We start from the raw sequence: 17,777 nt of genomic DNA, 5'->3' as shown, positions 1-17,777 counted from the left end.
ATAACAGAGCAACAGGCAGAGCAAAAAAACCCATGAAAGCCCACCCATTCCAACAGAGCCCTGCTTTTGCTGGGTGCTGCAGGGGATGGCCACAGTCAGGCCCTTAACAAGGCTGTGACACAATACATCTAAATACAGAAGCCCCGTGTCACACTGTACGTCACACTCTGGAGGCTCTGCTCTCCTCCCAAAGCCACCAAGAGCCACAGCACCAGGGAGATCACACAGGCTGTTGAACTCCTGCTGCTGCACTCAGGGCCAGCCAGACAACAGGTCTCCCAACAGAAGAGCCTGACAACCTGTGCTGTGTGCAACCACACCACACCCCACAGCAATTCACCCTAAGACCTGCAGTACAAACAGAGGCCAGAGCAGCTGGCAAAGCATCACTAACACTCCAGCTTTCACCACCAGAAACACAGAAAAGGACTGTTCCTAGAAACAGGTGGAAGTCTCATCAAATCTTCTTATGCTCTCAGCTTGGACACCAAGGTAGAAAAGGGTCCAACAGCAGCTTGCAAGCTGGTCTCCAAATTTCACTCCTTTGAAGGTGAAGAACTCTTCCACCTCAAAGGGAGTCATAAAGGTCTATACACACCCTGCCCTGCCTGCCAGGGGCTGCAGGGTGATGGAGCAAAGGGCACTGCTGCTCTGGGCAGAAGGCAGGGAACGGAATCTGTTTCCTCTCTTTTGTACCAGGACAGAGTCTTTCGCACCCAGTCAGGGCTTGTCTCCACAAGAGAGGGGAAAACAGACACCTTTTCCACAGTTTTTAGACCCCTGATAATTTCATGGCCTTTTGTCACGCTGCTTACTCTCTTAACTGTCCTTTTTATCAGGTAAAAACTGCTGTGCTTCCACTTCCCTCCACAAGAAGAAACAAGAAGTCCCTGCTATCAAGAATTCCCAAATCCAAGGCTCTTCAGATGAAGGACAGACTGCCTGGTACAAATTTAAGTTAAGCTACTTTGATGAACATTCCCAACACCCACAGAAAGTTTTCCACAGATCTCAGGCACTAAGCTGCATCATCTCCATGCAGGACACAGCCTTCTGCTGTAAAGCCTGCAGGGCTGTGGAACATCTCAGCAATGCTGCCAATGCTGGCAGCTCTGCTCTCAGCACCACCTCAGCCCATCTTCTCTGGGATCTGCAGGAAACAGAAGCTTCTCAAGGTCAGGGTAGGCAGTCAGTCATTCGTCCACATCCACACAGAGCCCTTTCCATACATGCTGCCACTGCTTTGTAAGAATTTCCTTTTCTGTGTGTTTTATAACAGGGGAAACAGAATGGGAGCAGCCTTGTCCCAGGAACACCCTTCCCCATGCAGACCACCACTGCATCCTGACAGGACACCCACCACCAGGGAGGATGCCACCAAGGACAGAAGGCAAGTTAAAAGGGAAGGCTTTGCATGCAAGAGTTAAACAGCAGATAGATTAGATCTCATCAGTTGAGAATTCCAGGAAAAGTATTGTGTTGCTATGGAAACCTCAACATAACCCAGGTTTTCCCTCCTTTTGTTTGTTCATTTTCTACAAACACTGGCCTCTCCCAGTCCCTCCAGTGGGGCTTGCAGCTCACAAAAACAATTCTTGTTCTAATGTCCACTTCTCTTTGCAAGTGTATGTTTTGGTACACAGCCTTTCACACTATCACTGCCACCACCCCCAAACTCTTCTTTTGTGATGAGTTCTGTATAATTTGCTACCCATTAGGAAATCTAGCTCCCAGACACCTCACTCTCTTTCTGCCTGGGGAAAAAGAGAGAAAAGCTTCGTGGTAACAAAACTGAGCCTACTTGGGCTTCATTCCAGGAGAAATCACTGCCTCCCTTCTCCCAGAGTCACCAGTGTGCATCTCTGCTGATTGTGTTTTAGTGCTTGTAAAGACCTTGTCTCACTCTAGGCACTGGAGCTGTTCCTAAATTGCAACAGCTCTACCTGTAAACTTCCCATGTAGAACATGAGAACAGACCCAAGAAGCAACCTAAAACCCCTAGAAACTAGATTCTATGTTTGCAGTAGGGTCAGCCAGCCACCTTAAAGCAAGGAACACAACAAGGAACAAGGCAAAATCCTGTGGATTCTTCTGTGTTAGACAGCCCAGGCCTCAAGACTTAACAGCACATGTACAACACGAGGGTGCCAGAGTGAGAAACTCTACAGAGCAAGCGCTGCTACAAACTGGCAAAGAATCTCACACAGGTGGTGACACTGGGGACACCCTGGAAGGTTTGTTTCCATTTACCTGTCACACTGTCCTCTTAGATTATCAGCAGTGCAGGGCCAAGTCCATCAGGGACTCTTACACAACACCTGCAGAGCTGGAGCCAAACCTGATTCTGGCAATAAAGCAAGAGAGGAACAAACCCGATCCAGTCCTCATCAAAACATGCACCAACACAAAATGAAAGCTTGAGCTCTACCTTGCAAGACACCAGTGCCATTTTTAAGAACTGTTGCTGGGTTCTGCCACTCTGGAGTCACTCTGCTGTCGTGGAGCAACAGACTGCAGACCAGCACAAGGGCACTCAAACCTTTTTGGGTTGAAGAAACAAACATACAGGAGCAGTGCTGATACACACCATTTATTTTCTTGCATCCACTGGCATAAATAAAATCCAGCATGATCAATACTCTGCAAACATTTCCATCAAAATGTTAGCACTAAAAATACCACAAATTAGCAGGGTCCATTGAATGCCACAGAGGAGAGACCAACTGAGTGTGAAATGCCATAGTCAAGTTTCATCATGTCACAAAGTTCTGTCCCAATTTAGAAGGTTTCAAGAAGCAGACCATTTCCTTTATACTTTGGAAAACAAGGCATTTTGCAGGCAAGGATAATCTGGAGATTCTGCTCCTAGTTTTTCCTTCGTTTTCCTCCCTGGTATCTCTAGCCATGTATTTTACCCTGTCTTTATCTGGACTGTAAGCTTTGAAGGCTCAACACCAGCTAGAAGGTGACTTTAGTGCCTGAGCAAGCTTCACTAAAGGTAAAAGTACTTCAAAGCTGAGTCCCACTACTGTACAATGCAACATGATTTAATGGGTACTGGCAACCTCCACCCTTCACATCCCCCAGTCAGAAAACACCACCACCAAGAACACAGAGGCTTTTTATAGTTGTTTGGATAGTGTTCACACCGGTCACCAGTTGCCTGAAATCTCTCTATTAAAAAATAAAATAATAAAGTTTTAACATCAAGCTGCAAAGTTGTTACTCTGGGGCTGCAGATTCAGCAAGTTTCCTTTGGCTTCCTCGAACGTGGATTCGCCACCAGCGCCTGTGCCAACAGCCCCACCAAGCGACCAAGCGCACCTACAGCTCCTCCGCCTGCTCCTCCTCCAACCACAGCACAAATGTTTAGCCAAGAACAGCTGTAAAATCGCCAAGCTTGCTCAACTAACCCAGCCCTACTCGCTTTGCCCAAAGCCTACCTGGAAAAGAGCTTCTGAGACAAAGTTCTACAGATCTTCTTTCCAGCAAGACTTTTGAGTGAAGGTAAAACAGGGGAGTGCAAAAAAGGCTGCCTTCCTTTACAAGGAAGGACAGACAAGCAGGGGAAAAGGTCTGACAGCCTCTGAGTTTTGTGCATGACAACATACCATGCCAAGAGACTCTAAGTTACCCACCCATTTCCCCGTCTTACCCATTACTACTTTTTCTACTTGCAGAGATTCTAAAGTTGGCTTAAGTTCTTCAAAAAATTAGCACAAAGCCCTGTCCTCCCTCCAAGACAACATACCCTTTTGGGCAGGAGACACCTTCCTTTAACAATTTATGACATGGGATCTGTGCAAAGGAAGGGTGCTCACAAGTAACAGGAAGGTCAAGCTGTGTTGTCCTTACGTACATTCTGGATGTTTTTATGTCCAAGCTTGTAAGAGGAGGAGGCATTTTAATCTGTGTTAATGTATAGCTCCCTCCCAGCTGCAACAACCCTGCTGAGAAGCTCCACACCCTCTCCTCTAGCCACTCCCCCCCCCATATATGTTTTTCTTGTTTAAATTCTCAGCTAAAACTGTTCAGCTCTAGGGAGGTTTAGGGACAGGCTATGGACAAGCCGACAGACAATCCATCTTAAACTTCCTGCTCCTGGAAAGTGACTTTGAGTGGTGACCTACATTCACAGTGATTTTTTAGGCAATCTAAGCTACTGCCTGATCTATGCAAGTTGCCTAAAGAAAAGCTCTAGTAAGACCCAGACCATGCTAATTAGAGACCAAAGCAAGTGACAGGGCTCTGCTCTACATGAATCTGAATCAGCAGAGTTACCTTGTTGCTCAAGCAGAGGTGTAGCCTCTCCCACACAGGTTCCCATGTTCAAGTCAGGGCTACATCCTGCCCTGGTTTCCCAAAGATCACCAAACTTAACTGCAGCTCAAGCAGTACAATGCAAACTTGCTACAGGCTCCATGTAGTATATCAGTTACTGAAGCACATGCCAAAAAAACCAAAACCAAACACGTTTAAAGTGTTAAGCCAAAGTATAGAGCAGCTACTGACATTCAATTATTCTCACAGGTAGACCACAGAGAAGTCTAGCCTGGCTATTCATTGCTATCAGCTTCATGACTGATAAATATATTCTATCTATAATTCCCTTATTTCACATCAGTCTCAAAACAAACCCCACAAAAACAGGAAAAACAGACAAAAACCAAAAGGTTCTGTAATTTTCTTTGCTTTAGGCCTTAGCAGAGGGCTCTAAGCATTTTGACAGAAGCACTTGCAAAAACAACAACACAACTAATCAAGAACATTTTGAATGACACTGCCCTCCTGAGGGACACTCAGCTGTATCACCTTTTGGTTGTTTCACGTCTAGGCACATTAAAAAAGAGACAGGCCACTCTGAAGGCACACAAGCCTACTGCAGATGCATAAGCCTGCCCTTGGAAATGAGAAGTTTTGTTTCTTCATGAATTGCAATCCTTTTATTTTACCCAACAGCTGGTGTCACAAAACCCATAAGCAGGAACCAGAATCTAGCATTTTCTTTGTCCAGCAAGTTTCTGATCACTGGGCTACACAAGCAGGAACTCTCTAGCCCAAGAATCTTGATCCTTGTGTCTAGTTTCCTTAAGGATAGTAAGCTTATCCCATCAAAATCATCTCCTGGCTGGAGTAATTCCTTGCAGTATCTATTTGAAGCTTATAGGAAGCTCTTTCTGTAGCATCCAGGCTGTCAAATGCAATCTCTAACCAGTCTTCATGAGAAATATGCTGCTGTTGTAGCTACAGACTGCCCAGTCACTTGAGTTTACTTTGAATATCTACAGCATCACCAAAACAGAAAAAGATAAGCCAAAGTAGTTAATTGTCAGAGAAGTTAAGAGAAAGAACACCTGGTTTCTTGTATCTTGCCAAGCTAGGATACAGGCTAGACTGACATGAGAAGGAAGGATCACTCAAGAATACACAGGGAAAACACTACTCAAGCTTTGTCTGCCTGTCTAAGAATTTCATAGTATCATAAGTCTAAAAAACTACAAATTGTGACAGTTTTGCAGACAAAGTTTATTATTAGCAAGTACTGGAAAAAAGCTGAAGTCAAAAAATTGAACAAGACAGAAATACATGATCTATATCCCTATATCAATCAACTATTTTTAAAATTAACACTATTCTTGAAATAATTTAAAAAAAAAAAACTGTGGCCAGCCCAAAGCACCAGGGATCCATCTAGGTTGCTAAATGTGTTCTGACATGGGTTTAGAGAAAGGTGGCTTTTGCCTGGAGTAATTATCTATCTCATGCAAAGCACAGGCCCTTGAGTCCAGATATGAGGCTAAACATACTGAAAGTGGAATACAAATGAAGACAGGTCTAAGAACTACTTCCAGGAGCCTAAACTTTAAGCAGTCTCTTCTTCAGTTCAGCAATTTGGTCTTCCCTTGAGGCTGCATAACTCTTTGCTGTCTTAATGAGAGAGTCGTGATGCTTCTCCAACGCAGCCTTCAGGTTTAGGTATATTTCCTACAAATAGGAGATAAAAGGGGGAAAAAGCCATCAGCAAAGTTAACATTTGTGCTTGATAAGGAGCTAAGTGAAAGTGGTCTGGTGGTCTCAAGTGATTTCAAAAGGTACCTTGTCCTGGGCTTAAACAGCAGCATTCAAGGAACACAGGGAAGTTACAAAACATCAGAAGAGCAGCCACAAGCAAAATCCCAATGTTAGGATTTACAGTATTGTGACCACTGGAATTACAACAAAGGTGGTCAAAGATCAGCACTAGCCCAGTATTCACACTCCTACTGCCCTCTTGTGTTAACTTGTGACACCAATGTCTCTGCCACTGTGACTGCTACCACTGTCTTCCCAGCATGGACAGTACTTCAGTCCAGACAGGATGAGGGTTGTGATCCCCTACTCCTAACCCATGAGAATTTCTCCCTCTTTCTCAAGCTGATCTGGACAGTCATCTTCCCAAAACCCTAGGAAGAAACTGTCTGTGACATGGCAGGTGGTCCTGTGTTTGTGGCACAGTGTGGAGAGATTACAGTGCTGCCCATCACAACACAAATGTAGCCTCACAGGTCCCAGGGCCAAATAAAAACCTTTGGACTGCTTAGAGCAGGAAGTACCATGATATAAAAAAATGGACATCATGGAACTAGCCTAGTATCTGCTACAGGCACAGGTGGGAAGGCAAGTTTAATTTCACCTCCCAAAACTCTAAGCAATCTCACCATTCCAGTCTTTTCTCTCAGGTCTACAAAGCCCACTTCTCCTGTGGGCCATCTACAGCCTGTGGAGATGACCAGAAGTAGGAAGTTCTCTGCCTCCCATCATCCACCCAAACCACCACCTACCCACTTTTAGGACAAATACATGTTCCTTTACTTACACAGCCCACATGAAAACTCAGCTTTGAGAATACCAAACAAGATTCCCTTAGGGAAAACCTCACCTTGGCTTTCGTTTCCTCTTTTTCAGCATTCTCATTCAGCTGCTGAATTTTTAACCTTGTCTGTTGGATTTCCTTGCGAATGGCTGTCACTTTATCATATCCAGCACCCCTCTTCTCCTGAACTCTCTTACAATATCTAAAGGTGGAAGAAAAAAGTTAGTACTGAACCATTTAACTAATTGCAGATTGAACTTAGCCCCACCACAAGCTAAGCTTGCATCTTATGAACATGAAGCTAGCAGCTTCTAGAAGCAATGCTGTACAGAATTTACTTGGTTGGAAATGTGTCCAATTTTTAAACTAGAACTTGGATATAAGAAGTGAAATTCAAAGGAGAGTCTAGAGGATTATATTGAAGATTCTCAGTTATTGCCTACCCTGGCAACTCAAGCAGCTCCAGTGGAACCAACCCAACAGACAGCTGGACACTGCATCTTCCTGCCTTGGAGTAATGCAGTTCAGGAGTCAGGGGAAAGCCCTAAAGGGCAGTCACTGGACCAGGTCAAAAGCCAAACAGCTGCACTTGATCTTTCAGCATAACAGGAAGCCACATGTTTTGCTTAGCCTCAGAACCCCTCCCACCAAGTTAGAGCTCTAAGCAGCATTACTGGTCTTCACACAAAGCTATGTATGTTGTCTGCTACTTCCAGGCCATGATTCACTGCATCTCAAAGTTCAAATAATGTTTGCCCAGCTCACAGGGAAATTCAGGTAACTCCAGCTGTGAGCTGCCGTGTAATCAGCGAAGGGTTAGTGTGGGACCAGGAGATCTACTCTGACATCAGGTGCAAAAAACACCTACCAGTTTACACTAAGCACTGGTACAATAACTACAGTTGGAACTGTAGCAGCTGCTTTCCCTTAAAGGATGGCTGAAATCACTCATACTTGCAAGAACCTACTTATATTTTCCTACATCAAGGGAACAGTCAAGACATATTGTCTTACTCACCACCAAAATCTCTTGTTTTCAAACCAAGGTTACCTCTCCTCCCCCCTGACTTATCAAAGCACCTAATTCTGTCACTCAAAGGAAATATCTAACACTTTAAAACAGATAAAGTGGCAGCAATCTTGAACATAAAGGAGCATTAGATTATGTTATTTTCATTCTTTATTTGGAAGCAAAAGTAGCTTTTTAATTAATCTCCTTTAGCTGGTACAATACACTAAATGAGGAGTAAGGGAAGCCTGGGAATCTTGCTGCTATTTTACACAGCACACAAGCCCCATCAGCATGACTAAATCTTAGTTGACTCACTCAGCTGTATGGAAAAAGCTCTCTTCCATCATAGTTAATCTACCCAGCCAACAATTTTCCATACTACCTTTCCCATCTGTGTATTAAAAAACATGATATAAATAGAAGCTTTCTCTGTAACAGTTCAGCACTTCCAATCTCACAGTGAAGCCACGACCTTAAAGCAGAAGTGGCTGCTGTGCTGTAAACACTGCCATGCCACTTGCCTTGAGCACATGGCAGGAAGGAAGATGGGCTAAGAGGCTTTGATCAAATGACACTTTTCCTTTTGTTTTAGAAGCATCATGTCAGGATAATACTCTCCTCTGAGATACGAGCCCCATTTCCCCATGGGTCTTGAACATCTTTGATAATGAGCAAAAGTGGCAAGGGAAATTATGAAAAATTCATGAAAGGCAAATGGGGCTTTGTTGAAGTCTGATAAGTTGGAAAATTATCCCAATGTGACATTCTCTTTAAGAAGATAAAAGAATCAAGAATAAGCATTATAAATTAAATTAGTGCTCCAATAAAAGAATTGCTGTCAAGTCACATTGCAATTACTGATTTGAGACCCTAAGTCCCTGCCTGAAGCATTACTGGTCTTCATACAAAGCTTTCCCACATCACTCATTTTCTTCTTACTGCCAAGCTACAGTGTTTAGACCAGACAAACTTTGGTAGCACATAACAAAGACATAAAGTGGCATCAGGCAGAAATGTCAGCTCATCCATACTCAAACACAGTTTGTTTTTGCTGTTCAACATCTTCCCGCTTCTTTTTGATCCTCAGCTCAGCTATAGCCAACTTCTGCTGTTTTGCAGCCACCAGTCTCTTTAAGGTCATTTCATCTGTTTTTGCCTTTTTCAGCTCTATCTGAGCACTCTCAAGCATGTCCTCCAGATTTCTGACCTAGAGGATGTCAGAAGTATTGAAATGAACTGGGGGAAACACATCATGGCAACAACACACTGTTAGTTTATTAAATATTAGAACTAGTTCCTGCTTTTTAAAGATCTGATTGCTAAGTAATTCTCCCAGTTAAATGCCAGTTCCCCAGTCCTCATCCTATTTTAAATACATCCAAATGGGCAAGATCCCATCACTTAGAATTGTCTTTCAGGTGTTACTATTGTGACAAAAATTTCATCAGGGAAAGGCTGACTTAACCCTATCAATAAGGTTAAAAGCACTTAGGACATGAGTCTTCCTGAAGTAGTAATTTTTTTGGCTCTTAAGTTTCTGCTCTCTAGGCAGAAGAAACTGGATCTCACTTTTCTGCTTCCAACATTTCCTACCAACAACCCCAAGACAGTTCAAACTATTTTAGGTCAGGTTTCTATGGCAACAAAAGCCCTGACTATTAAAAGTGGTCAATAGTACATTAGCTAGGGGCATGTAGCAAAGCAGCAGCTGTGTTTTAGGATGCTTTTAAGAATTCCAAGTTATCCAAATTCTCTTTTTGGGACAGAGGACAGATAGGAACTTTCAAAATACATTTACTGATGATCACCTATCTTGCTTAGACATTAAGTTCTCCCTAACCTGATATAATTTGGATAATACAAACCTCTGATAATGCACTGGCCAGTCTTTCCACATTTGCTCCCTGTCTTTCCATCCTCTTTTGATAAAACTGCACCTCCTGTTGGCATGATGGCAGAACCTCAACTAGGTCTCTGTAACATTCATATTTCTCAATAATTTCTTGCTTTAAAGAGAAAAAAAGACTTGTTAATAAAAACAGCTTTGGAGTTACCAGTTATTCTGTACTGTGTTCATGCATATTGACTTTTATACCCATTCCCTCATTGTTTAATGTACACTGGAATTAATTAGGACTGAAATGAGAGCTTTGGTTTGTAAAAAAGGCATTTATTTGGAAAATAAAAGTGTTTGACACTGAACTAGCTAGCTTGTTATAAAAGCTTTCAGGACAAAGCTATACAGCCAAGAATTTCTATAAGGGTAAAACTGGAGTTAAGTATCAAAAAACAGCAATAAATTTATACCTTTGGAACAAACACATCTAGGAAAATAAAGTTATGCAGGTTTCACTGATGTGTGAGTGATCATGAACTACAAATATTTAAAGCCTGGTCATTACTATTAATAAAAAGAACTCTGAAAGTTAGCAGGGGAACTCAGTGTTCAGCATATTAGTGGACACAGCCAGCAATTCCAGAAACAGGGAATAAAAGAGACATGATGAGACACACGTTCTAAACCCAAGGCAATTGGCAAGTTGCCAAAATGTTGTCATTTCTTGAGAGCAAATGGCCAGACAGGTAGAGATTCAAAAGTTCTACAACTAATTTCACAACTAAACAGTTACCCTGCAAAGACAAAGCAGCAGTGACTGCAAACCTGCTTTTCCAAAAAAAAAATAACACAACCAAACAAAAAAGCCACCTCCAAAAAGTCAACACCACAAAACAAAAAAACCACCCTCACAAACAATCTTCAGTCTTCTCTGCAGTTGTGATGTCATTTCAGACTAACCACTCACTGTTCTGTTAACTTTTGACTAGAAGTCATTCAAGAAGCAGTTCTAGATGATGACAGCTCAGTAAAACATGATTTTTTAGTACAATACCTCCTTGTGTGGACAGAGGAAAAGCTCACCTTGGATTTCTTGAGTTTCTTAACAGTGTCTTTCATCAGTTCTTTCTGATTTTTCAGTTCATCTGGACTCTCCACAATTTTTGATTTCAGCTGTTCTTGTTCTTCTTTCAAAGCAGCCATTGTCACTCTAAACTCATTCTAGTTAGGACGACAAACACCTTTTCACTAAACAATTTGGTGAACAAAGATGAATTGTGCAGCATGGTTTGTCAAGATCTTAGGACTAAAAAGGTTCTTTCCTCTGTTCTACATCATTCCTCATTAGGAAGTTGGTTTTAAAAATAAATTCCTCTGAACAGCACTAATGTTCCCAATGAAAGTGGTTAACAGTCCAGTTTGCTCCCTGGACACATGTACAGGGGTGCAGTGCTAAGTCACAAGGGCAGCATTTCACTAGTACTCCACAAGAAGCCCGCTAGCTAATACAGGTTACTAGCAGCTCTCTGACCTTCAGAACCCCTCACCTGGGGCAACCCAGGCAGTCAATGCAGGGTTTCAGAGCTTCAACCTGGTAGAAGAGCAACAAACTTCCCAGGCAATCTCTCCAAAACCTCCTGCTTTGTCCCCACCAGCTCAGTGGCTGCCTCATTAGCCATTCTATTCACCTAAGGCAAGCCCAGAGCTTCTCAGAAGTCCAGATGTCTCACCCTTTAATAGATCAGCTTCCCAGAAACAGAGCTTTACATTGCAGAGTTGCATATTTAAAGTTGACAACAAAACAACCTTCTGCAGTAAAGCTTCCAGAGTGGGAGGGGGGGTAAGTGAAGCCAAGTTTTTAAAAAATATAATAATCCCCACCTGAACATTACCTAGCTTCAAGAATAATTTGATCCTAGAAAGAGAGATGATGTATTGTTTGATCTGAGATGCAAGCTACAGCCTCCACCCATACAGAGGTGTACTTACCAGTCTCCGGGTTCTCTCTGCAATATATGACTTCTTTTGCAAAATCACTTCTTGCAAAGCTGCCTAAAAAAAGGCAACAAACTTTAAATAAGCATCTCTACAACCACCAGCTTCTTTACCCTTCTATCACAGATCTAGCTACAACAAAAATCCCATTTATGGTTTCCAGAGTGTCAAAACTAGCAGAGAAAATTGCAGTCTGTAAAATTTAAAAGACAGGAAAGGACATTGTCACAAGAATCACTGGGAACAGCAGGGAGCACCAGCCAGCAGCAGGTAACTGGGAACAGGGTGAAGAGTCAGACAACCTCTATCTTACTGGTCCAGTTATACACACCACCTTCTTCCCTAGAAGCACCCTTCTTGATAAAAAACCCACTAAGTTAACATAGACTCCCAAATAATATAGAATTCAAGCACACAGTTAATACTAATAATAGAAACATGTCTTAAAGTCACAAAGGAAATCCCACTGATTGATTGATTTATTTTCCTAAACAGCTGAAAAGGCTACCTAAGAAACATTAGGGGCAAATTGCCATTGCTGGAAGGTTACCCCTGCAATCAGCCCTACTCTTTTTGCCAGGCATTCCTTTGGGTGACCCCTTCTTAGGTCTCATCTCCTGCCATGGCTCACTTCCAGTTCCAATTCTTCCAATTCAGGTGGAAAACAAAGCAAAAATTCAACAGGGAAACACAGACATGGCAGTTCTGAACAGTAGCACAGATATCCCTCAAGTCTTTGCAGCAAAGCACTTCAACAAGAGAGCACTGAATACACTTTTGTATTCCCCAAGGCTGATTCCAAGTGTGCTTCACATTCCTTACATTGAAAAGAAGAGTAGACATTGTGTTGTAATGACCTTCATTTTGAATCAGGAAAGTCCCCTTTATGCTTTTTAAAAGTAGGGGTAGAAGAACAGAATCAAAGTTAAGGAAAACCCATGATCAGAAGCCACAGCAGCATTCCAAAGAAACATAACAAAATCATACTTGTTTCCTACGATAGTCCTGCCTCAGCAGCTGCTCCAGTTCTCTGATGTCTTCTGTCAGTTGCTTGACCTCTGCTTGATGTTCCACAGGAACAGTGCTGAGCAACAAACAGATATTGAACAGTTTCAGCTTCATTATAGCCAGGCCAACTGAGTATCTTAGACAAAACTATTACTCCCTCTGAAGAGCTTACAACCAGCAATCAGGACAAGACAGTCTCAAATCAGTGTGTCTTATTTTCCTTTGCTTGTAAGATTTTGTAGTTGAAGCATCATCTAAAGAGTTATTTTGGCAAGAAGTGGTACAACACAGGACTAAGATTAAAGATCATGATAGGCAAACCACAAAATACCACCACCACAACAAAATAATTTTTTCCCAAGATCCAAACCAAACCTCCCCTGGCACAGCTTGAGGCCATTTCCTCTGGTTCTATTGCTTGTTACTAGGAAGAGAAGACCAACTCCCACCTCACTCCAACCTCCTTTCAGGTAGCTGTGGAGAGAGGTCTCCCCTCAGCCTCCTTTTCTCCACACTAAACAACCCCAGTTCCCTCAGATGGCCCTCAAAGAACTTGTGAAGGCTCCAGAGCCTTCACCAGCTTGGTGGCTCTTCTCTGGACTCAGCCCAGCACCTCAATGTCCTTCTTGTAGCAAGGGCCCCCAAAATGGACACAGTACTCAAGGTGCAGCCTCACCAGTGCCAAGTACAGGGGGACAATCACTGCCATAGTCCACCTGGCCACACCATTTCTGTCACAAGCCAGGATACCACTGGCCTTCTTGGCCACCTGGGCACACTGCTGGCTCACGTTCAGCTGCTGTCAACCAACATCCCTGGCTCCTTTTCCTCTGGACACCTTTCTAGCTCCACTTCCTCAAGCCTGTAGAGTTGCAAGGGGTTATTGTGACCCAGGTGTAGGTCCCGACACTTGGCCTTGTTTCATCTCATACACTTGGCCTCGCCCCATCAATCCAGCCCACCCAGACCATGTGCACTGACCAGGAAAGTAGCACATTCCACAGGATTTACTCCTCACACTTACTTCAATTTCTCCAACTTCACTACTGCCTCTCTATTTGCTGTCTCCAGTTGTTGGTGTTTCTCCATAGCTGATTTCTGCAAGTTAAATATTCAGAGATTATTTTTTTTTTCATTTTAGAAGAATATGGTTTCACTCTTGGTTTCTATTAGAGCCCTCCTCATCATTATTTCACAGGAAATCCACCACCTCTGAGGTATTCAGAAGAGAATCCACCTGCAATTCTAGCTTCAGTTCACTGACTGTTACATTTCTCTTCCTCAGAACCATGTCAAACTGTCACTTACCAGGTTAAGCTATCAAATAAGTTACTAAAAAAACCTCAGTAATAACTTGGTCATGGTCATACAGAAGCCTTTATGATATTGACAAGCTCATCCACTCTTCTAAACTGACATGTTTCCTTAAGGGATTTGCAAAGGTTTTTCTTAAACTATTTAGAGTAGTCACATATGCTTATAACTTCTAATATAGTTGTACCTAATATTAAACTGACACCTTCCTGTATTACTCAGCTACATTTAAGACTCTGATGTGTTATTTACACACGCAGTTCAAACCCCACCACCTTTGTGCTCCAGTTCTAGGTTAACATGAATTAAGATGAATTAAACTTCAGCAGGTATCTGGAGGAACTTGGCCCCCAACCTTACATAGTTCCTCTGTAACTCCAAGTAGACCTCCCGTCGGCGGTCTCTGAAGTTGACAAAGTTGAGAATGCCACTCAAGAAACGAGCTGTCCTCTTGGTTTCTGAAACAGGAATTGCAAGGCATCACTAGCCTGGTTTCCATACGGATTGTCATTGCAAGGGACAGAAGGGTAGCTGGAAGCCAGGGACAGTGCTGTGGATTAGATGCCCCTCAGGCTATGCCAGATGAGAAGCACTTGGCTGTCAAGTGACCCCAGGAAACATCAGGATTACACAGTGCACTTGCTTACTTGGGTTTAACACATCAGCAATTTGAAAGTCATGAATCCGGCACACTGGAAGGAAGCGCTCCCTGCAAGGAGAACAGAACAGCCTTATCTGCAGTGACCATGGCTCAGCTGCTGAGCTATGTCCCTCTGCTACAAAACAGATCCTGCCCTCTCACCCCAGAGCACGTGGCACAGCACGCACGAGACAACAGTAACTCTCAGGAGAGCAACACAGTAGGACTCCACACACAGGGCAGCATTCATGTTTTGTGTTCTTAGAGCATCTGAGAAAGATTTCTATCAACAACATAATTGCCTGTAGAATAATTTTCCAGCTTCATTAGGGAACTTGTACACTTAACTGTTAGTCAATTCTCCCTTTACAACTGGAATTAATCTTAAAAGTCCAACACTCAGTTCATTCCAATAAAGGTACCTACACAGAATTCAGACACCATATTTACACAACAGCTACTTAAGAATACTCCTCTAGGTGTAATGAGGACTCTCTAGCCCTTCAAAGTACAGATTTTAACTCAGTCTTGGTGAGGCAGGATCACTTGGTTAATACATTCACTTTGACATGATAGCTGCCCACAGAGAATTTAACTCAATCCAACATTGCTGTCCTCTGCTCACCTGCAAATTTCACTTTGCCCAGAGCCAACAAGCAGCTGAACCACCATCAGCAAACAGGCATGACGCCCCAATACTTCTAGTAAATTGCACCTTCACAAGGAATAGCAACTCAAAAGATGTGGCATCTTCTACTTACATGTGAATATACAAATTACAAACAGGTAGGAAGCCTTCATAGATCTGTGGATATGTAATGTCAACGTTGACTGGCATCTAAAGAGAATCAAAGTGTAAGTAGAGTATACTTCAACAAAAACACATAGGGCTGTTTCCACAACATAAAACCATCCCAGTAGGTTAAACACACTGAGGATGCTCTCCTCATTCACAGAGAACAGGTCAAAGGCTGAAGCATTAATCAGCAGACTGTTTTGAGAGTCAACTTCAGCTAGTCAAAATCAAAAAAGTCATTAGGAACTCAAGTAGCAAAATTACAAACTCTGGAATTCAATCTAAACCCTCTGTTTTACTTTGTTCAAAACTGGTGCAGGATAGTCTCTGCAATACACACCTAACAAGAAGCTCTTTCCTTAAAGATCCTGAAATTCACACACTCCACTGTTTTATGAAGAATTCAGAAGGAGAAGGAAGGGGTACACTGTTATCTTTCCTGGTATTTTAAACCTCACAACACAGTATCCCAGCTTATGTCATCACCTGTGAAGAACTGGCTATTCTCATGTACATAGGACCTTCTCTTTCAGTTTATCCAAAAACGGCACAAGACTATTTATTCTCATTTTCAGGAATCAGTTCTTATCTAACAGAGACAGAAGTTAAATGACGTGTTAATCAACTAGGTATCAGTTAACCTCCAGCTGCACTCCTCCTTAATTTCCTCTCAGTTAATGGAGAAGTGGAAATGATCAAGCAACATTTACTTTCTTTCTTGACCAGTCTAACATCTAAGCAGAGAGTTGCCTTTCTGAACACAAATGCCCATGAAATAGAGCATCTCACACACATTTTCTGCAACAGAGGCAGAATTTCTAAGCTCCTATTCATGCAGTTGCAACATAGAAAAGAGTAAACTACTTATCCTTTGCTAGTGAGAAAGTGGGGGAGACACTTCAGCATTTCCTTTCTCAAGTGCAATTATTTTCTCCTTCCACCTCTCAGGACAGACCTACCATGTAGAAGTGCTCCAGGCGGATCCCATAGACCTTCTGCAGGATCCTCATGAAAATCATGTGTAAAACTTCAAGCTGCAAGAAGAAAGGACATGAATCAGCATTCCATATGTCTGACTATTCAGGGTCCACGGAGACCAATTGCACTGAGACACCAAGATGAACAAGCTTTGCTTTCCAGCAGTTTGCAGTTCAAGCATTACTATCTCAGAAGACAATTACAAGAGACAACCATCAGCTGAGACAACTACAGCCCTAACTGCCACAGCTGTGCATTAGCTTTCACTGCATTGCTGCTCATGGAGGAGCTTTAAAAGAAGTGACATCCAAAAAAGGGTCACAGACACTATAAATCCATAGTAGAGAGTGACCTTCATCATGGTATTAAAATAGAGGGGGAAGACACCCGCAAGTCAAAGTTATTCCTTTACAATAACAACCCACAATCCAAAAGACTCACATCAGAGAGAACATAAGGGACACACAGAATAAAAACAGGGCCTAGACAACAGTGAAACAGTAGGAATTAGACATTCTAAGATTCCAGTTAAGAGAAAACCACACCCCAAGTAGTCAACAGCCCAGCCCTGAGACAGGCCTGCAGGACAGATGAAAGGGGGGAAAGGAGCACAGCCCACAGCTTGTCTTGGTGACAGCCTTGAGCACTGGGGAAAAGCACAAAAAGTAACTGAAATCACTGTATTGCTAGATTAACGAGCCATTAGCATACTGAAATCCACATGCACAGTCTCGGGGGAGGGGAGAACCCTACTAACAACAAACCCTTCACACTCTGAGCAGGCACGGTGACATTTTTGAGCGCTGCCACCTCCAAGAGCAGCGAGGAACGAGGGTGCCCCCCGTGTGTGCCGGCGACAGAATAACGTCGGGGATCAACTCCTTCCTCACGTTTTTGGGGATGAAAGCGGCACTTGCGTTTGGGGACACTGGAATCCCCCCCACCCTGCTCCCTTTCCTGCGCCGAACCGGGTGGGAAAGCAAAATCCCTGGGCTCGGAGCGCGGGTGACGGACCCCGCGCTCGGGAGAGCGGCACCGCAGGCCACAGACCGCCCCAGAAACCAAGCGAGGGGCCAGAAACCCGCCGGCAGGTTTCTGAACCCAGAAACCAGGGCCTCCCGCCCCGAGCGGCCGGCACCTCAGCAGGGCGGCGGCTCCCCCGCCCGGGCCAGCGCTAAGGCGGCGGCCTGGCCCCTCAAGCCGCCCTCACCCACCTTGGGGCTGCCGAACACGTCGCCCTTGACCAGGTTGCGCGCCTCGGCGCCCGCCAGGACGTGGCTGCGGAGGTAGCTGATGATGTCGTCGGGGCTGTAGCGGGGGAAGGTCATGGCCTCCATGGCGGCC

General features: G+C 43.6%; 1 protein-coding gene across 1 annotated transcript; it reads right to left on the bottom strand.

Moving 5' to 3' along the window:
- Positions 1-5,502: 5,502 nt before the first annotated feature.
- NUF2 (NUF2 component of NDC80 kinetochore complex) lies at positions 5,503-17,770 on the bottom strand. Its single transcript, XM_051624945.1, has 13 exons — positions 17,648-17,770; positions 16,415-16,489; positions 15,421-15,497; positions 14,667-14,728; positions 14,380-14,477; positions 13,730-13,803; positions 12,685-12,781; positions 11,692-11,754; positions 10,786-10,923; positions 9,731-9,871; positions 8,897-9,072; positions 6,920-7,055; positions 5,503-5,985 (listed from the first exon to the last, which is right to left on the bottom strand). Exons 1-13 carry the CDS (start codon positions 17,768-17,770, stop codon positions 5,857-5,859), a joined length of 1,389 nt encoding a protein of 462 aa, XP_051480905.1. The 3' UTR covers positions 5,503-5,856.
- Between the last annotated feature and the right edge of the window lie 7 nt (positions 17,771-17,777).

This window comes from Apus apus, chromosome 7 (genome assembly GCF_020740795.1).
Source record: "Apus apus isolate bApuApu2 chromosome 7, bApuApu2.pri.cur, whole genome shotgun sequence".
NCBI lineage: Eukaryota > Metazoa > Chordata > Aves > Apodiformes > Apodidae > Apus > Apus apus.
Note: the sequence above shows the minus strand (reverse complement) of the source record. Positions and strands in the feature narration are given on the sequence as shown.

Bases quoted from the DNA above. Each gene is read 5' to 3' on its own strand.
- NUF2 (XM_051624945.1), bottom strand. From the start codon at position 17,770: ATGGAGGCCATGACCTTCCCCCGCTACAGCCCCGACGACATCATCAGC. The intron at 11,755-12,684 runs GTATGATTTTGT...GCCTTTTTTTAG, and splicing joins AGGACTATCGTAGGAAACAA to GCAGCTTTGCAAGAAGTGAT. The intron at 7,056-8,896 runs GTATGGATGAGC...TTCCACCTTTAG, and splicing joins CAAAAACAAACTGTGTTTGA to ATATTGTAAGAGAGTTCAGG.